The following is a 22256-nucleotide window of genomic DNA, read 5'->3' on the forward strand; positions in this document are numbered from 1 at the left end:
TATTTGGAAGAAAAAGTACCAGTGCATGTTAAGATGGTTTGATTACATGACATTTCAACAACCTGACAACCCCAGAAATCTGATAATAATGCAATTTTTGTTGTGCATGCAAACAGGAAGTGCAGAGTGCTGTGTTTCAGATCCACTCCCACAGAAGCCCTGGTCATCTCTCTGCCCCACACTGTTCATGACTGTCCCAGCGTCTGCTCACAGCCACACAGCCTGTGACGGAGGCAGGGACCTGTGAACGCAGCCACATTTGGACACATGCTAGCAGTTTCCATATGAGCCTATTAGCACTGTGTATGTGGTCATTAGGCTCATACAGACTCCACAGGAAGATCACTTCAATATGTTTCTGGGAGAGGGGCACAGGCAGCACAGTGGTAGCTCCATGCAGTTTTTCATAATTTAAAGCTACTAAAGCACACTTTAACTTACTTGGATACATTGTCAAAAACATTTATATTTGTGCAAGAGACAGGGAGTAAAAAAATAACTTAAAAAGCGTTCAAGTGTAATGCACCATGTATGACCTCGGAGTAAATTTGCACCTTGTTCTCAATGTAATTTAGCTGAGGAAGGTTTGCTATATTTTTGGAAGTGAAAGGAAATGGTTTCATTTAAAACTCTTGGCTTTAGTGTTAACCCCTGCTGAAGGAGAGCAGGTACAGCTATTCAAAGGCACTTAAGATGCTCTGTTTAATGGTTCTTCACAGACACACATTACATTGTGGATTTTAGTAGTATAGTAATTTAAGTTCAGAATGAGAAGGTTTATCTAAGTATGGAAAATGTATAAAGAGAATTTCAGTGAATACAGTGTCACGTAAACTGGAAGGAGAGGCTAAGTATTTCCTTGTACAAGGGCAAAAAGGTACTTTTGCGTCTTCTTGCATTATTGGATAAGAGGAGCACTTTACCATATGTGCGTTAGCCAAGATCTGACCTCAGATCTTCACTTTAAGCCTTTTCTACAGCAAATTAATTGTAATACCTATGTTTTATTGCACTTGCACTTTCTATTGGACCAATCCTCAAAAACTTCAGCACACCTACTCACCAAACTTGTTACTAAGAGAGAAGTTAGATGTTGGATAGAGAACTTAATTGCATCGATTTTTATGAACTGTGACTAAGCCTGGTGAACATAGGTCTAATTACTCAGAGTTTGCTGGCAAACAACAGTTGCAGTAACAATGACAACAGGCTGCCTCAATAAATCATCCAGTCTTGTGCCTAGGTTTATTGCAGCTCTATTAGAGACAGATGAAATGACAGAGAGTGTTGTGCATTACCTGGGGTCCCACCTGCATCCCTAAATGGCTGCCACTTTATTTACTGAACACACACACACGCACACGCACAAAATGTACTCACCTATTGCTTTCCGCTCCTATCTTGGCCGTGCTGATTGATTAGATATTGAAAATGGTCTGTCAGCGCGTTTTGGAGAGGTACTCATCTGATAATGAATGCAACACCCTGGCTGGGAGCTAATTACATTACAGACACAACTTGTGGTGGTGCTGCCTCACTCGCTCTGAGCTGGCCCCACCGGATAACCAGCGACGCAGCCACTCCATTCTCACACTCTAAAACACTGCCTAAAGATTTCCGATGTCCACTTCACACACACTCTCGCCATGACAATCTAACTTTTCTCAAGTACAGAAATAAAAGTAACAGTCACGCTGGGTTGTGAAGCTACCTGATCTGCAACAGCTCGAGCCAATTTGTCCATCCTGGAACCGGCCTCGGCAATCTTCTTAGCGGCGTTGATCACATCTGAGGAGTTCTTCAGGGGGCCTTTCCCTCTGGGCGAGCCAGTGTGAAAAGAGAAGAGAGAGAGAAGAGACATGGTGGGTGCAGTTGTGGAGACAGGGACACGCAGGCTACACTTTAAAGACTGCTCACGCCCAGTGTCACAAAGGCTGCCGCCAGCTCGCTAATTTACTGAGGCTGGCAGGGGGCATATGAGACTCTGCTATCAGACAGAGGGCCAGATTCCTCAGATAATGGGTGGAACAAAATACCCCACGCCTTTATCCCTAATGATGCGCTATATAAACTCCTCATGAGAATATGCTTCCTTTTTTGTAGCTTGTGCAAAAAGTTCATTTTGGCTTTTCTCTCATTTGACTAAGCCTCCTGTTTGTTGAGTCACTTAGACCCAAACTAAGTAATAATAGTGCAGGGAAGCAACAGCTACAATCACTCATGACTAATCACTGATGGTGCTCTTTGTTTAATTTGGGTTCTTCTGCGCCTTATAATTATTGTGGCTCCCTCCATGAGACTGATAACTATCAGCCAGGCATGGGGGACAAGGATATGCAAGGCCCAGATGGAGAGATTAAGAGAAAAGCTTGTGGCTTTGAGTAAACACTCAACTATAGATACAGTATATCAGCAGATCACAACGCTTCAGTGTTGTCTCAGTCAAACAAAGCCTGTCTCGGTCACTTTATAGCCTAGACACAATACTACTTTTTCAACTGGCATGCAGATCACACTACACACTGTGTACACTGTCATTTGACAAACCAAACCATGTTCAACTCTCTGAGGACAACCTGACAATATAAACAGCGGGGGGATCTATCATATGATTATTATTTATATGAACTGCCATGTACATTTCCTAAAAAGCTAAAAAGCATTTTTGGATGTATGAGTGCAGAAAAACATGGGTGGTCTTCTTATCAACCGTATCACCAAAGGCACATATCATGTTTTAAATCTTAAAGAACAGTCCCTACAGTGGAGTGTTTTAAGTCTCGTCTATAAAGATACCATCTATAAGTTTATTTGATTCATTGTTACCAGTCGATGGCAGATGTGAAATCTGTTCCCCTCCCCCTCCTCCTGGTCTTTGTTCAGACTCACCTGTGCTCTCTCGTCTTCTGTCAGGCCAAAGCTGGCACACTGTCAGACAGAAGTAATGTAGATAGCATCTACAGGGGCGGGTCGGCCAGTCGAATTACAAATTGGGACTTTAAGAGACACTTTTATTCTCTGGCTTTTAACATGAGTTGTGTGGTCCTATGTATTTAATGATTTTTTGGGTTGTAATAATTAATTGCTATTTTATGTTTTTTGCTTTAATTAGATTTGACTGATTTTATTGTTTTGGACTAGTAAGGTCACACTGAGCATTAATTCCATTTGCTTTTATTGTTTGGGTGTCTTTGTGTTTGTGTGCAGCATATGACAAACAGCGTGCATATAAACATTGCATGTACATTAACAAAATGGATCTGGAATCTTGAACTGATCCAGTACACATAATGCTAAATGCTAATGTAGAGCTAGCATTGCCTCAGTACTTACTACTCATATAAGCCACACTACCAACTGAGTCACTAGCTTCAAGTGTTACCTGGTGAAATCGGTCATCTCCATCATGATCATACACATCTGTTTGGCCAGCACGATGATGTCATTGCCGTTGTCATCCCACTTGGCCACCTCGGCGTCTAGCTTGCACTTCTCCTGTCGGAAGCTCTCCACCTGCTCAGCAATCTTCGCCTTCTCCTCCTGGGGCAGCTGTGCCATGATGGCCTGCAGGGTCCACACACACACACAAGAAGGCACAGAAAAACGTCTTTTAATAACGACATCCGCATGGAATAATTTAGAAGGACTGCTCGCGGGAAAGAGTTTAGGTAAAGATAAGTTTGCGAGGAGTTAAATAAGAGAGGGATTATAGCAGAACGGCGGAGTAAAGCAGCTGTATAAAGGCCAGGGCTTCACTTCTTAGTTCAATTTTTCTGCCTGGTGTGTTTTTTAATCCTCCCCTTACAAAAACTTTCTGTAGTCTGTGAAACACTTCAAAATAAACTCAACTTTACATTTAATGACTGGCTCCACTTCAAAGCCCTCAACATCCCACTGCCATAAAGAGCAAACCCATAGCTTTCCCTTCTTTTCCCACATGAAGAATACATTGGCAGTGTTGAGCTCGCAGCCTTTAGGGAGCAGGACCAAAATGGCATAAATCTTGTGGCAAGGTCATCAGCGCAGGAAGGCCCCGGTATTATTTGGGAGATAAATGTATAATTACCTTCTTAGAGCAGAGAATGAATAATGCATTTGTTCAACATTGTGTCAGGGAGGTGAGATGGAGGGAAGAGTAACCCGGTTTCCATTAGGTCGATTCTATTGACTCCACAGGCACAGGGAGAAAATGAGTACAGTACAAAAAAGCCAAAGCCACTCTTGTTTTTTAACCTCATCTATTATTGACTGTCCTCCAACCAGTGCGACTCCCTTAATAAAATAATAGGCCTCGTCTCCCCTCTTTCCCTGCCCCCTGACATCTCCTGTCGCAGTAAAGTCCCTGAGAAGTGTGAGTGTAAAGGGAACACAGGTCACTGGTTAGAACACAGGGAATAAATACATGAAAATATAAATCAACACATGCATAAAAAACAACAAACAAACAAACAAATAAAAAAAAATAAATAAAAAAAAAAAAAACAACAAAACAAAAACAATGATTTTTTTTTTATTAATAGAAAACATTTAAAACCCCACCGTGTAAACTTTCAGTTGAAACATATACTAAAATAAAAGCATGTTTGTTCAGTTTTGGAAGGTTTTTATTATACTGCAACACAACAAAGTTACACAGTGCTGCTTTAAATTCAGATTTCAAACTTACTATTGAAGTTGGAGTATTAAAATAGAAACTTCCCTTTTTCACACACTCAGCGGTAAATGGTAACGCTCACATTTTTATATAGCCCTTTTCCAACTTGAAGGGACTCTGGGAGCGAGGCGTGTTAAGTGTCTCACCCAACGCCCAACTGAAATCACACCGCCGACCTGTGGGTCAGTGGATCTGACCGCTCAACCAATGATGATTATGTTGAGAGCGGGATTCGGACTGCCAGTCTTCAGATCTGTAGGCAAAAGCTTTACCGACTGAGTCACTGTCGCCCAGGTGTTAGCTAACTTCAACTTTCGTGGTCTCGCTGTTTCGCAGATTTTTTTTGTGCAATTTTAAACGCTCTTTTTACAGTGTATGAACGTGCATTGTGTCCTGATTGAACAAGAGAGAAATGTGAGAAAATGCTAATACCTGTCTGAGAAAAATGTATTAAGTGTGTGATGAGGGGTTTTACAGCTGCAAAACATATAGAATATTTGTAAAAAAAAAAAATAAAGCTGCTACTTCACGGATTTTGCCTTTTGCGGGTTATTTTTAGAACATAAACCCTGCGATAAAAGAGGGACTACTGTAGTGGGTAAATTGTCCCAGTGCATCCTCGATGGGGTAGTTGTTGTAGATTTAACCACAATAATGTGTAAATTCATAAGTACTGAATGCGGTGCACGTGTGAAGCTGGAGAATGGAACAGCATAAGAATGTGACACTTGCCTCATGCCCCCTAGAGGAAAGTCTAAAAACACAACCCCTCTTTTGTTTTGGCCTTGTATTACTCAAATGCTTGGGGGAAGTGACCACACAGGAAAGGCTAAATAAATATGGGAGTGGAGATTGTGGGTCCAGCAGATGTGAGCCGAGCTGTGGCTGATGGTGATGGGAGTTTGTCTGAACAGAACCAAAAGCCAAACAGCATAAACAAACCGACCAAACAAGGCCCCTTAAGCCCAGGCTAGATTTCCTCAACCGCTGGTGCCAAGACAAAACCATCCAGAGCACAGCGACAAATCCCATTAAACGCTGTGTGGGGTGAAAACAACATGCACTTTTAAAACAAATACTGAGTTAATATATTTAAGACACACGAAGAAAAATGAGAAATATAAAATTAATGGATGCTGGGAATTACAAGACATTTTGGCTCGGGGACCTTCTTGCTCCTTGCTTCTATTTTCCTGACTTGTTTATCCTAAAGCGTTGTGTCGCGCCTGTCTGCAAATTAAACGCACCCCTATAGGACGTTTACAAATTAGGCAGATCCCTTAATTAAATGTTGCTTCCGTGGCTTGGTTATTAAGCACTAATGGGCTTTAAGAAGTAAACTTTAACTAGTAATCCCTCGCCTACTCCAAAGCTTTTTAAAAAACGGCTACTTCTTGCACTTGCAGATGTTTGTAGAACCACGCTGTTGTCAGGGGTGATAAATGAGTACTTTAAAGTTATGGTTTGTTGACAGAAGCGCTTAACAGTTGCAACATGGTGAACCCGCTTTTCTGGCATTAAAAACGGATTATCAAAATTTATTAAAGAGGCAGAGCGTGAGGAGAGAATATTTAATTGCAAAGTGTTATTTAAGATCTCTGACTCGCAGTTTGTACTAATAGTGCCAAATGTTCACACTAAAAATAACTCAAAATTAAACTGTGCATGGATCAACCTCTTTTCATCTTTTCAGCTGTCTCTACTTAGGGCTGGCAGGTGGCTTTTAACCATAATTGACTATGGGCCTAAGGCAGGGTATTCCTCCAAATTTATGACTAAAAAGTAGCTCAGTTGGTCGAGTGTCAGATCCACTAATCTAAAGGATGGCGGTTTGAATCTCGCTCTCGACTTAAACATCATTGGTTGAGCAGTCAGACCCAGAGCCACAGGTTGAGTCCAGAGGTGTGATTCCAGCTCCCACAGATGAATGTTGTTGTAGTGTCCTTGGGCAAGACATTTAGCCCCCATCGCCCCCGGTCTCTGTGTCCACTGGTGTATGAATGTGTGTGTGAAAAGGTGAGTGGTTCCTTGATGTAAAGCTCTTTGAGTGACTTGAATGTGGAAAAGCGCTATATAAACATGTGAACATTTACCATTTAAAAAACTACATCTATTGATATGAAATTTGAAAGCCAAAACCTAGTACCGGTACATAGAAGATGCTTGAAACTGCCAGTGATGGGACCAAGTTATGCAGGTCCCATGCAAGTTTTTGTCCAAATTACAAATGAGCAAATACAGCCGTTACATTGGCAATTTAAATACTTTTTGTAAATTGTTGTACTTGTAAAAGTCCATTTAGTCCAAGTTAACTCTCAGCTTTTTTTGGTTGGGTATTACAAATCATTTATATGGAGCAAATTTAATGTTTTTACTACTGTGTCATAGTATGACCCTATTGTGCAAAAGTAAAAATGAGGTCTGGACAGAGCTAAAAGTTATTCAACAAATGTAAGTCAAGTTAGACCATTGCCTTCATAAATTCCTTGAAGAAAGTACTAAATATACATATATAACATATGAAATTAAGTAAGAAAAAGAATACAACCAAAACACATTGCATGCAGGCATTTAACCTTGGACATTACTATTACAATAAAGATAAGAGCCTTAAGCTCTGAAGCACTCTGGCCCCCCATGTCCAAACAGCCCCCGCAACTTCCTTAAGTATGAGAGATATATCTGACTTGGATGATTAACCCTGATTGGCTGTGTTATGAAAATTGCCATGGTCTACTGACTGGCTGAAGTTGATGTTCGAAGTTGAATGTATCTTAAAAATACAGCATAGGCTGTGAATAGCTATAATTGCTGGCTAATAACAGGGAAGGAGAGAGTGCATAGTGCCTGACGTCAGACTATAGTGCAGCAATTAGCATATCTACCTGTCTCATCATTTAACATCACTGAACAACCGTTCAGAGATGTTAAATGATGAGCCGTTAAATAGGCAGCCGTCTATTAACTGTTAAATATAAAGTAAGACTTAATTCATAATGCAAAAATACATTCTCAATAACGATTCAGGATTGGGTTAAGTGTGACACAACAACAACATTCAACTGTGGGAGCTGGAATTGCACCACCAACCTGTGAGTCAGTGGATTTGACTGTACTACCAATGGTGTCTATGTGTAGAGCGGGAATCGAACACCAACTGAGCCACTGTCGCCCCATTCTTAATAAACTATTTGTTTATAATCAATTGAAGTCTTCCTCATGCTTTATTGTGTTGTGTTAAGTGTTAACCCAACATCTACTACAATTACAACGTACATACAACTAAGAACTATAACATACAGTGATAGTGGAGTCCAAGGCACTGGCCCTTGGTTGTGGTTAGTGCACATGAACAGAACAGTGTACCGAGTCTACGTAAACATATATACTGGTGGCAATTATTTTCTTCATGGATCTTTTACAGAGAAAGTACAGAAGCAATCCTCAAGTGAAGCGCATGGCGGATTTCTCTACAGACGTTCACACGAGAGCAGTTAGAACAAGATTCACCGCTGAGAAATATGCTGCAAAACAGAAGTCAAATTCCCTTTTTAAAATTAGGGATCAAGAGAGGTTGGGGAGCGAACGTGAGGGATTTGGTCGGTATTTCCAATTCACACAGAAAACGGTTTTGACAAAAGAGGAGGAAGTGCGCGGATGAGCTTGAGAACACAAAGCGGAGCACGGGTAAACACACAAGCCAATTGGTGCGCCAGGGGAACGGAGGAGCACCCCATCGCCGCAGCCCCTCCCCTCTCCGCCTGCCTTTCCCCTGCTTGAGAATTCACTTATCCCCAAATCCCTTTCCCTACTTTCCTGATAACAACAAGGAGCGGGCCTGGGGAGCTTAACATAGTGGCAAATCCAGACCAAGGAGTGCGCTTGCCAATACACTCCGGTTATACGTCTGCGGGGATTAGCGTGCTTTCCGGGTCTCCTCACCGGGGCGCGTCGTCTCGAAATGACTTTAATTTGTTTCATTTGAAATAAACTGCCCCGACACTCAAGAGTTCAATTTTATGGATGACCTATCAACAGTGTTATCCAATCGGGGGGATGTTGTAAGAGTGGAAGGGCTGTTTTGTGTTTGGTTTGAGTGTGCGTTGCGCGTTGTAGAATGGAAGTCTGCGTGTGCGTGTCCTAACAGAGAGCGACGCCATGCACAGACCGGGCTCCCGTGTGGCTTGGACTGGCTGCTCATTATGCGTGTGTGCTCTATTAACCATGCTTTGGGCTTAAGTGACAAGTGGAGCGGTGCGTGCATGGAGACATAGCAGGGCACGGGGCAAGTGAGACACGTACTTAGCAAAGAGAATTGACACTGTGAGCTTTATGACAACATTTTTAAAACATCCATTAGAATTTTGGAAGATAAATTGTAGGTAAATGACCGTGTGGTACAATGGGACGTTGCAGTAATAAGTAATGATACTCCTAATAGTAGTAGTATGAGAAAGTAGTGTAGCAGTGTAGGTGTAAGTATACTAGTTTACTGCACAGTTGTACTTCACGTTTTGTGCTCTTTATTATTAGTCCGTCTACATCTCCAAACCTCAAAATGCTCTGTTCCACCTTGTGATGTCATGAAGCAGTAGTTTTCAAGTTAACAGCTCCTTTTTACCTTTGGTTTAGCAGAGATTGACAATTCCAGGGCTGAAATTATCCATATGATTCTAGTGAAGGTGTGTGGAGTTTAAAAACACAGTGCAGCACTTCCTGTGTCACCATATCACATCACAAGGTGGAACACAGTGCTTTCTGTTCGAGAGAAAAACACAGACTAAATATGCAGGATTTGTGTTTTAAACATGTGTGATTGAAACAAAACAAAACTCCAAATATGTTTTTGATGAGGAAACAACATTATAACATAGATTTGAAATAGTGTAACCTTTAACCTTTGGACCTTTAAGTAATTTATGAACCTCAAACAATCGCAGCAGTAACAGTTGTAACAGATAAGGGCGGGTGATATGCCAAAAATATATAATTTTCTACAGCTAAGATTACTATTTAAATTTGATCATGACTCATCGTTAGTATAAATATTACATTAAGATGCAACTAACACTGCTTTTTATTTTATTATACGTCACTGTGAAATGGTGAAAGCTGAGTGAGTTGGCAAAAGTGTCTGCATTAAACTGAAAAGTACTGAATCGCTATATGACTCACAATGACACAATATCTTCAAACAGCATTTGGTGCAGGGATCTCTATTTGATTTTTATCACCATAGCCCAGCCCTAGTAACAGCAGCTGAGAAAGGAAAGTACAAGTATGGTAGTAACATAAGCAAAATATTGATTTGAAGATGATCTGTGTTTTTGTCTGTCACTTACTTTCTAAATGCTTTACTTTTAAGGACATATTTTGAGCAGACTACCTCTTCTATCAGGTGAGCAGAGTATATCCAAGACATCCTGATTCCACACTGAAAAAGTATAACATTGTGCGAGTGTGAGATGTGGCAGGTATCTTGAGCAGATCAAGGGCCTCCCGGGGCTCATGCCTATAAACCCCATATGGCGTGTCAGTGCGTACAAAGGAGGGCGTGTGGATTAAGCCTGTGTCTCAACAGGAGCATGTATGACTGGAGTGTGTACTTAGAATGACGTGTGTTATCTTTATCTATCTACTGTAGAAGAGACAGGGCAGATCAGCGACCCATCATAATAAAACAGAACTTTTATATGTGCGTGCGGAAGTGTTTGGTCTCAGGAGGCATGCGGTCTATGAGGAGAAAACAAGTAATGTCAATTAAGTGTGTGACAAGCTTTGACATGAAGAGTGTACTACAAGAGGCTACATGAAAGGAACACATGATTTGACTGTTAGCACTGTTGGCTGGAGATTGCACAGACCACTTCCATGTTTTTGTTAATTTACTGCGATCACCTTGTCACATCACTCTTATCCGGCTTATATGAGATCCTTTAACACGCTATGACAAAGAAGCACGCAATACCTTGAAACTGTTCCCAAGAGGAGCTGCCTACTCGGAGATGTTGCCAGGAGAAGTAACGGCAAAGCTGAGTGGTGTGAAGAAGACACTTGTGTGTGTCTGAAGCTCAGATGGCCCTGCTCGGTGACGCCACAGGGGGCGCCGTGGGTGTTTACATAGATCGAATACAGAAATGATTCTCACATCGGGACCCCCATGGACTCCTGAACTGTCCCCCAAAAAACACACTCTTGTTGTTTAACAGAGGCACATGGGGGTTTGAGAATGGAAAAGTTTTCTAAGTAAATTGGCTTCTCTCAATAGAATGTTTAAAAACATCTCTTTGTGAAAAATTATCATCAGGCAATTAAAGCTGAGTGCAGAGTAGTTTACCTCACCAACCTGAAGTATGTAACAACTACAAGTCTGCTGAAGTACCTGTGCAATATGAACCTTGAACGTAAATGGCATGGTAAAAAAAAAAAAAAAAAAAAAATTTAATGCAAAAACGCCTTCATCTAATTATGAATGTTAACTGCCATGTTAAATTAAACAGCTAAACACACTAGTATATCAAAGAGTAAAACTAAAACAGCTGGACTTGATTTGTATTAGAAGGTGACATAGATTCATCAGAGATTGTGTTGGTCACTGTAACTCCAACCAGAGATGTAGCAGTGGGTGGTGGCGTTTTATTGAGATAAGATCCCCCGAGGGCAGGAAAGCAGAAATGGTGTATGTAATAAAGTGCAGCACAGAGGGTAGTAATAGTATAAACATTGGTGAAACAGCTCAGCCATTTGAGAAGTGCCTCGATCAACACCGCCCCAAACATCTTCTGGTTTAGATTGTGCTGTGTCCCTACACATGGAGGAAACACACCACACTTTGACAACAGTGACAATTTCCTGTTGGATCAAGAGCCTCATGGGGTGAAGGAGGCCGTGTATGAAAGATTTTTGAGACTGGCTCTAAAAAAGACACAGAGGACTGCGCTTCCAGCTGTCTCACACCTGGGACAGAGCCATATGGAGGATGCCCCGGGTCTTTTTTGGTGACATCATTAAAACGTCACCACCCACCACTACATCTAGTGGGAGGCAGTCACCAACACAAGCCCTGATGAAGCTACCTGGTCAGTAGAGAATATTGTCTTCCTGGATGTCTCATAACATGCATCAATTAAATACACAGCTAATGTTTACTAACAAGGCATTGACAATTGGTTGCCCCAAACATCTTCCTTTTAATTTTCCAAATTTGTGAGCAAACTCTATGATTCAAAATGTATTGAGATGAATATGTACAAGTAAAACCTATGGAAACTTTATGGTTTTGAACACCCTTGTCTTGAAAGTTACGGACAGCAAACTTTGCATTTCTTTTGAGAGACAGGTCTGAAATGCCTTCCCCACCTTCTCCATTTTGATGAAAAAGAGCCAAATCAGCTGCACACATTAAGAAACATTACACTGTATTAGATCATTTCTTTGTTATTCCCATATGGGTGCTAGAATGTGAAGACCCAGCCAGTTCTACTGAAGCCCTGTGCCACAAGGAAAGGCAAGGGGCCAAATCACAACTGCTGCCATCCACAATCCATTCGCCATGCACACACCGCGAGAGACGGCTGCAGCTGGAGGCGAGAGCGCTCTGATACCCTGCTAATGTTCTTTAAGCCTGGGCCCAAGTGAAAACCATGGCAATAAGAGCCCAGACGCCCCGGTGATCACAGCACAGTCTTGGCACCAAACAAGAATGCATTAGTTATTTCTGTCTGCCATCTAACAGGGATTTGGTAATTACTTCTTTGTTTGTGATTGAGATTTTACACCTGCCATCCCAGAGTGGCGTTTAGTTTAAATAATACCACTTGTAAGGGTAGTACGAATGGACTTTCATGCTACGTAAGTGGAACTAGAGGATGAATGGATGCATTGCTGTGGAACAGTGGTGGGTGTAAACAGTGAGTGCTGCATTATCACTGCAGTCTGTGTTATCTGCTTCTGCCCCAAGATACAGTCCAACAACAGCGAGAACACATAACATGCTTTAACGTTACATTTATTTCAGGCTGTTGATTTTGTAAACGCAGTTCTGAGTCTGCTCTCTGTAAAATGGGCCTCAGCTGATGCTTTTTCCTGTTCAACTTTACTGTACATCTTTCATATTATCTTTTGTGTTCACACATTTTGTCTTGTTCTTTCAGTCAAGATGGTGTCGCGCGGTGGGAGGGAGGACAGTACTCACCCTTGCACTCTGCCCGGCAATAAGCTGGTCGTCTTCAGTCTGGATGCTGGTCCTGCTGCGAGTGTCGTAGTCCTCCTGTTCAAAGTCCGAGTCGTCTTCCAGCTCCTCCGGTGTCTAGAATGGTACAAGGACAGGCCTCGGTAAACAATCAGACAGTGACAAAGAAGCAGGACTCACAGGCAATGTGCAGCCTAGCTCCCTCGCCACCGTTTTCATGCCAACGGCTCCAGTTCTACTTTGGTTCCAACTAGAGGTCACATTGAAATAAGTACATGTTTACAACATTAAGATGAACAAAATGCATTCAATTAAAACAAGTTTCCATATTATACCATACCATATCCATACTGTGATGACAAAAGACAAAACTGTGTAGGCTGGAGTATTGTAGAGTGGTATAGGATTCATGGGTAGCAGGTGCATAAATGTAGAATGGAATTATTGCATCTGGTGATCCAGATTTTTTTCATTTTGACCAACAACAATGGACCAATTATCTAATATAGTGTGCTGTAGAAACTACTTTGTCAGCCTAGTTCACATTAAATCCACGACATTCATATTAAAATTGAATTTTATTGATCTGTTTTATCAAGTAAAAGCGTTCTTGTTTTCAAAATTTGTAACCAAAATAAGCCTTACAAACAGTGACACTGCTCATATAGCAGAATCCATTTGTTAACACTTTTGAGTTGTTTGTCTGGAGATAGCAGTCTTTGAACCTGACATAGTTACCATGGCAACAGTTGCTGGACATGTGATGCGACCTGTAGTGAGCAGGGGCGGTCCAGCGAATCACATCAAAACATCAACATGTGCAAAGTCATCAGTGGTACATGGTGCTGACATTTACAGCCCTGCTGCAGTCAAAGCACCGTCACAAGCTCAACACAAGAGAACATGCTTATTCTATGACACATGCACTCTACCTTTATACAGCACTCATGTGCTCCACACTTCACACACGCTTATGTTTCAGATATGTTTCAGTGTGTACAATGAGATGGGATTTGAATAATCACAGGCAGCCCATTATATGTTATTAGCATTCATGACAACACAATGGTGTTCACCACTAATAGCAAAATAATTAGAAAGCTGCTTTAGTGGAAAAAAGCAATGATACATCAATATCTTATAGCAATAAATATATGCACAATTATAAATCTACAACAAAGAATATTGTGTGACTGAGCCATGTTTGAGTAAACCTGCACAGTATTTAAGCCACCTCCCTCTTTAGAGCTCAAAACTCTTCACTATATCTCGTGATGTTATTGGGTGAATATTCACACTTATGATCATAAGCATCTCTACTTTGAAGGCAGGAGCTATTGTTTTTGGCCTTTTTTACAGTACTTTACTCTTGTGCCAGCTAACTAACTGAAATGAGAACCAAAGAACCATTGTTTCATTTCATTAGGCTGTTTATCCTGTTTGGTGTGAATTATGCATTCAGAGCTGCACCACCAAACACTAGCTTCTACCATATATTTAATCTATGACCCTGTCACAGTGTGATTTGGTAAGGAGACTACTTTCTATACAAAAGGCCAGCTTTTAACAGTTGCTTATTGCCTCACAACAATAATTAGGGCGTATAACATGCAAGGCTGTTATATGGCCCCATATATTCCAAAGAACTTTATCTGAGATGTGTTTTAAAACAGTTTTAAAAGTCCACCTCCCACCAGCTCAATTGAAAACTGCCCTGATCTGTGCTGTGCTGTTATTAATCGGCTTAAGTAGAAACAAAATTACAGCAAAGCAATTGCATCCACATTTGCGGTCTGTATATGATGGGGCTAGACAACAGACAAGCCAAAGATCTCCAAGTTGTTTCCTCAGAAAGTAATAGAAGTTGGATGGGATTATGAAGCCAGCTGGTCACAGGCAGTTCAAAGCTGCCTGTTTTACATTATTTACCAACATCAAATTATTTTCCATAATTAGATTTTTTTTTACAGAGCAATGCTGGGAAAGCTTCCAGCGTGCATAAAGTTGAATAAATGAATTACATGGTGAAGAGAGAAGGGCTAGTTAGGGTAAAAAATGCAGATAGAAGAACACTGGTGTGAGGCTTGCATCAAACACTTGTGCATGGTTCTGGCAGCTTCATTACACAGTTCATGTGATGACTGTGACATCTCAAATGGGAATTCAATTGAATTTTAATTATGTATTCTGTTTTCTCCTCCTTTGGGCAAATATATTTTTATCAGACTTCTCTGCTCTATAATCTAACGCCGTAACAAGAAGCACAGTTGGCACATTGATAATACCCCTCATGTATAGTTAACATGAAGTAAAAAAGCCCCCAGTACTGTTATGTCATATGTCAGTGTGCTGCTATGGCTACATAGATTTTATTGTGATGATTCACAAGCAGAATAATACACTTGTAAACATCACCATGGCTGTGTTTATTCAGTCATTCAAATACAATGTGCTTAGCCATAGCCATAACCATCTCCATTTCTGTTTGTTTCAAGAGGAAAATTGCTTATAAAAAAGCTAAACTTGGTGTAATATAGAAAGAAAAGTACCTAGCTGTGTATAACATTAGAAAAAGTGATAGCATTTGGAGTCTGACCTTCACAAAAGATACCACTGCATCGATGTGATGAATGTGTGGCATTTGTCAATAAAATCTGTCACTTATGACCCATAGGAATAGTACAAGTTGATTGGCTTTTTATTTCTGGGGCATAAAAAAATATCTGAGCATATTTATTTGTGAGCAAAAGCAGAAGCATCTTGTGTGACAGCATATGCAAGTTCTTCTTCTTTACTGCTGTCATATATGACTTAAAGAGGGGCTATGTTGCTTCTGTGGGGTATTAACTGCTAACACAACATATTTAGATCACCATGTTACCGTTTACTGGTTTGATGCTATATTCATCAAAAACAATGTATTAACATGATTTATAAGTTTCGCTTTTATTTTTGACGTGATGAGTCTCCCCTCCTGTTGCTCCCAGAGTTAAGTCACTTCCCCTTCAGAGCATTATCACATTACAATTGGCATGCATCCCGCTAATGAAACTATTGCACATCACATCAGGTTTGTCAAGTTGTTGTGTAGTTTTGTATCATAGTTTGAGACCCTGGCTGATGTAGGTTTGTGGGTCGAGCATTGGACCTGCTATAAATAAAGAGAGAGCGTTAAAATACTCAAACATGTATGGATGACATCTAAAAGCGCTTGTGTTTTTGATATATAAACAAAGTGAAAGTGGAACATGGCAGAAAGCTCAAAAAAATGACTTTGCATAATACCCCCTCTTTAAACAAATCTGTTGTACTTGCCTATGCTCCTTAATGCTTGCAATATAAGGGATCATTTTAATCTGTTTCTACTAAATCCCTTCTCAACTCTCAACACGGGTGCACCATATACAGTATAAATTGCCACTTAACTGCAGATTCTACTTTATATATACGTTGAAGTGCTTTTGTGCCAAAGTGCAAGGGCATCAAATATAGCGATTTTTCTTCATTTTTCTAAGTGACAAGGAACATGAACCTTTTGGCTCTAACTTTTAAAAAACATTTCAACAGAGTATTACCTTTACTGTAAGACTTTCTGGCGCTTACAATTCTCCAATTTGTCAATCCATAACTCGGGAAAGATTGACAAATTATAATGATATTTTGGCAGCTCATTACAAGCTTCCTATTGATACATTATTCTGTGTTTCACCCAAAATGTCACTTGGGCATTTTGAATCCCAAATCGCAGACAAAAAAAAGTTATAGACATTTTTGCTGGACATACCCTGATCATGAGCACGGCTTTCCGGATGTCGCGGACGCCGTCGTAGACCAACCGTGACGCATCGATGAACTCGTTCTCCTCAAAGGCCTGTGGAGGGTTTGTACTCAGGGCCTCGATAGCTACTTCCACCTGCTCGGCGAAACGAGGCATGACTGTGAAGACAAGCAAAACAAGGGAAGAAGACATTTACACGCTGTACGAGTTTTGACAGTGAAGAAGTTATTTGCGCATCAACATAAGGAAAAGCACCCGGCTGAACTGAACGCCAAATTGTTGCGGAGATGTTCGTTTTGTTTTGCGTAAGACTAGAACAAAAGACATCAAACTCTCCACTCTCCAAGCAATAATATACCACTCATTCACCAATTAGCTTCCGTTACCTCGGCTAACCCTGTGCTTCCGTTAGCCTGCCTGTCTGGTCTGTTGCTATGTGCGTTGCTAGTGGCAGACATGTTGGAGATAAGAGGTGCTTGAACGGACGGGAGTACAGGGGTGTTAAGTTGAGCCTAGGCAGTGAAGTGACAATGCTGGTGGATGGAAACAGATTCATCAAACTCTTTTCATACAGACAAAGGTGTATGTAACAAAAGAGTCTCCATTGACCTGCAAAAATGGTGGCGTTTTTGTTGTCGTTATCCATTGGGCCAGACCAGGAATAGCCTTGTGCTCTTTGTATGACTGGCCGAAATGCGTTGAAAAGAAATTAATCAATATTCAAGAAGACAGAGCTGAATGTGTGAATATGTAGCAGGCCCAACCTTGCCACATAATCTCTTGTTGAGTCACAATAATTGAATGCAGTGTCCAATAATGTGATTCTATTAATATGTACTGGTGTGGCTGTGAATTAGCATAACAAAAGCAAAGGTTTACTTGGACTGACAGCAGCAGGAAAGTCAAGTCTACACACATTCTTGAATCAATATGTTTTCAGTCAAATGCAGCAAACAGTACAGGGCGAACGGGAAAAGAAGTTTTAGAATACTCCTCACAGAGCAGCAAAACGTTTTATTGAGAGTACTTTAATTAATTCAAAATTGTATGTTTTATAAAGACAACTTCAACAAAGGTCAGAAAGGTTCCAAGGACAGAAGTATTGATTTCAGTTTGGATCCAGTTTATGGTAAGACCTTAAATTGTTTTAGGGGATTCGGGACTACAGCGAGATTTGAGGATGTTTTTAGCTCAGTAAAACAATTGTAATTTATTTATTACAATTTGGAGATTTTGTAGCTAATAACAAAGCCCAATTATCCCAAAACAACTCCTGCGTATCAAGTTAAATTTTATACATTGATACATTAAATCATTTTCTTAAAGGCAAGATTTGAAAAAAAGGCATATGCTTGTGTATTCTGAACATACCATTCTCTGTGAAAGACTTTTGTTCTCCATCCTTGGCAAAATGGGGTGCAAAAAACAATGTTGAGCTAAAGAATGTATGGACACTGACACTGAAACCATTTTGAAAATAACAGTGTGAATCTTGAGGAATTGAGAAAATTCTCATTACTGAATGTTATAAAGCAGGAACATTGATGGTGCCAGAGCCTCCACCTGCTTTTACTGCTTTTACTGAGTGAAAATATAACACAAGGCTGTCTTAAGGCAAGGTTAGTTTTGAAAGGGTTATGCGTTTGACTAATGGCAGACAAGAACCCAAAATGGAGCAGAAGTCAGAAAAACACTGGCAAAAAGGACAATAAAGTGTGGCAGCTTGGCGGATGAGCCCCACTGAGAGCCAAATGTGAGATTTTATCATTCCTCTCCACACTCTGCTCGTCGCTTACATGCACCCAGCACTGAATCAATTAGCCAGCTCGCGCTAAAGGTGGATCTGCATTGTACTTATTTGTCTAATATAAAATTAAGCGATATTTCGCTGCACATAAAAGGCTCTACACAAAGTCTTTCCCCCCCTTTCTTTTCCTTTTTAATTCACTTTAATCCACTTACTGGAGAAGCGTAAAATAGGCTTTTGGGAATTGCTGGGAAGGCTTTTTAAACAGAAATATTTAAATGTTCTCCAAGCTCTTAATGAGCAAAGTTGCTGATGGTAAAGGAGCAATTTCACTCATTCCAGTTGAAAAATGATGAAGGGAATTAAATGTGACCATGTAGGAATGGATTTTCCCCCCTCACCCTGCAGGCTTAAGCATAGTTAAAGTGAGAAGTTATAGCAGTACAAAGCAAGCAATAGAAACCGCTAACCTCTTGAGAGATACTTAGCAAGCAACACACCGAAGAACCTGAGCCGATCTCCTGTCAGGAATTTCACACACAGACGGCCCAATTAAGATAACACTATACAAATGCTGAGAAGCAAACAAAAAGAACACATTAAACGGCAAAATCTCAATCTAAAAATTGCCCCGTCACTTCTTGATTGTCTCCTCTGGCCCACGGCTCTGATATTGTTATGCTCGCACAACAGTCCCATCAGTGCAATTTTCACACAGTCGAGTCCCTGTTTCTAGCTCCAAAGTCCTGCTGGATTCATTTCCCATTACGAAAACAACGATGGGCTCAGTAGGACACAAAGTGAATGCCTTAAGTGTTGGGAGGATCTAAAAATAAATGTAAAAATATAGAAAATGTTCAAATGGAATTGACTGAGCTGTGAAAATACAATGCAAATTCATGTAAATAAATGGGTGTTTTGATTCAATGCGGCTGGATGTGTACACTCCTGCTACAGCCACTTAATTCTGTGGGATTGAGAGTGCTTTGTTTGCAGCGTGATTTCACTCAAGGTTAACTGCAGGCCCATAAATAAACTGAATTAAAATGTAGCTTTTGTTTAAGGAGCTGTTTTACATAGGACAACAGCTGTACCTATAGGGAATACTACAATGTGGAAGGTACCTTAGCTGTCAATACGTGAGTCAATATGACATCCTGAATGTGCCTGGCATGAATTACAGTATCAAGTTTACATTTACAACAGGGGGTAGGTGCTATTACTCAAAATACTCAAAGCAGAGGTGATGAGAAAGTAGGAATAGAGGTAATAATAGTAAAATAAGAACTGTAGTAGTTGCTGAGGTAGTAGTACTAGCATTCATCTGAGAATAGACTGTATACATAAATGGACATAGCTAACCTGCTAGCCCCTGCGTTCCAAACAGGAAGTGATCATGGGCGCGCTTCCGGCTCCATCGACTCTGGCTCCAATTCACTTTCTATTGAAAAACTGTTGCCTCTCTCTCTCTGTAACTGCTGCTGTCAGACTCGTCATTTTGGTCTTACAATGTTCTTATTAACCCGATTTACATGATCCTGGTATTTAAATTTTTCCATTGTGTCTGTAAATTAAGATATGAGCAGTAATAATGCGCAAATCAGGAGCCTTCTTGCCCTGAGGTCTCTCCTGCTAGCTTTAGCAAAAGGTTTGAGTGACAGCGATGCCAAGAAGGGGCGTTACCTACAACAGCTTCAATCCGGATAGCCTCTTTGGTTCCTATGATACTCGCGGATGGAACTCGGCTTCATTTGACTGGAACCAAACGCTGTGGGTGACGTCACACTCAGTCCACTTCTTTATACAGTCTGTGGTCTTCAGCTACACACATGTTTAATTGAACAACTTATTTTTTTGGAATGTCCTGAGCAACGTGTGAAACAGTTGTGAAACTATATTGCCAAACAGAAAGAACCAGATGGAAGGAAGGAAAAATTTCAATCTTTTTAACCAAACAAGTGTACCATGACACAAAAAAGTTGAAAAACACTACTTCGGAGTACATGATGTGCTTTTCCACCACATACACATTTAGTTTAACCTACTCTGCATTCAGAAATACTTGTATAACATAACGAACATTACAAGTTGTTCCCACTTGTCTCAACACTCATGAGTCACCGCCATCTTAACCCTCTTTAAGTAACAGCTCTTTACTTAAGAACTCAACTTGAGAACAGCCTTTGAAGTCAAGAAACCTCTTTTGTCCTTTTAAAATGAAGTATGTAGTGTACAGACTAACGCCATAGGAAACAAGTTTAAAGTTCATCATTACTGTGTAACTCTGCTGTTGCTGTCATTTCTGCTCTAACCTTGGTCAGAATGCACTTAAGTCATCATCTGCACTTCAGCTGCAATTTCCTCATAAGCCCGCAGTACCATCTCCCACCTCTATTTACCTTTGATTAAGAGAGCTCACCTCGTCTTTCGGCAAACTACCAGCGTGCCATCTGCTCCTCTGCAGATCAAACCTCTTTTCACATCATCATAACAAAGGGTATGCATTCACAGAGGACATCAGCCAGCTCAGCAAACTCACTAACTGTTCCTGGTGATGGAGGGAAATCGCACTCATTATAGGTTTTTCTATGTCTTTTTAAAATGGTCTTTTGGGTTTTTATATGACAGGGGTGCTTCTGTCCATATGTGTATATGTGTATTTATATTCATATGTTTAATTCTAACACCTCTGACACCTCGGCCTATTATTTTATCATTGCATTTACAGTTGAAAGCAGACATTTACATACATATAAAAAGACTCATTTGCTTTTTTTTCCTAAATTTCTGACATGAAATCAGACTAAAGTTTTCCTATTTTAGGTAAGTTAGGATTACCAAAATTATTTCTATTTGCTAAATGCCATAATAATGAGAGAAGGATTTTTTGGGGACAATTTTTCATTTCTTACTTCAAGGTCAGAAGTTTACATACAGTAAGATATATATAGTGTATGTAAACTTCTGGTTTCAACCATACATCATGTTGCACAATAATCACACATCAACACATTCCTAGCTTGTGAATTTTGTTCACTGACAATGGCAATAAAAGTATTTTTTGATTTTGATGTTCTACTGACTGAACGCAGAATCTTGTTTTTAATTTTTTGGGTAGAAAAACAAATTTCTGATTTTGATAACAATTATGGTTTGCAAAAATGAAGGCTGGCAATTTGAGTGTATTCCACAAAAAGCAGACGATAAATTGGAGAACAAAAAATAGATTTTTTTAAAAATTCAATAACTTTCATATAATTAACAAACCTTTTTTTGTGTATTTAGAACTAGAAATATAACAGACTCCAAAGAAATGTATATATATATATATATATATATATATATATATATATATATATATATATATATATATATATATATATATATATATATATATGTGTGTGTGGGGGGGGGGGGTGTGGTGTGTGTGTGTGTGTGTGTGTAGTTTATCAGAAAGTATATAAACTGCTATTTATTTATATTGTTAACTTTTTTTTTTTTTACAATTTACAGGGAAACTTTCAAGAGCAGTCATGTATACTGTTCTTATGCTGTCCCTCTATCTCTCTGTAACTCTGTCTACTATCTTCCAAGTGCACTTCCTTTTTAGTGATCTCTGATTTACTGGGATGACAAGTGGATGGCAGCGCGAGCCAGTGTGTTATTACTCGCCACAAAACCCGGGCTAAATCCCATTTACCGCGGCCCCTCTGTAATAACAAGCAGCTCCGGAGCACCCCGCGTCTGCTAAATGGCACGCTGACTTCGGCCATATATCAGTTTTTTAATCTCCCCACTACGGGCTTAATGATCGACTTTAAAATTTGTCCCTTTTTTGGGGGGTAGGGTATGTGCAGAGTCGTTTAAACATGGGGAGTTAGTAGGC

General features: G+C 40.2%; 1 protein-coding gene across 1 annotated transcript in view; it reads right to left on the minus strand.

Annotated features, from left to right (window-relative positions):
• The window catches only part of ctnna2 (catenin (cadherin-associated protein), alpha 2), a 212933-nt gene that overhangs the window by 18420 nt on the left and 172257 nt on the right, over positions 1–22256 (minus strand). Inside the window, exons 11-14 of the mRNA XM_033965687.2 lie at positions 16630–16781; positions 12849–12962; positions 3383–3564; positions 1712–1817 (exon numbers count right to left, since the gene is read on the minus strand). Coding sequence (XP_033821578.1) covers positions 1712–1817; positions 3383–3564; positions 12849–12962; positions 16630–16781 — 554 coding nt within the window. The remainder of the gene's footprint in view (positions 1–1711; positions 1818–3382; positions 3565–12848; positions 12963–16629; positions 16782–22256) is intronic.

This window comes from Periophthalmus magnuspinnatus, chromosome 1, assembly GCF_009829125.3.
Source record: "Periophthalmus magnuspinnatus isolate fPerMag1 chromosome 1, fPerMag1.2.pri, whole genome shotgun sequence".
NCBI lineage: Eukaryota > Metazoa > Chordata > Actinopteri > Gobiiformes > Gobiidae > Periophthalmus > Periophthalmus magnuspinnatus.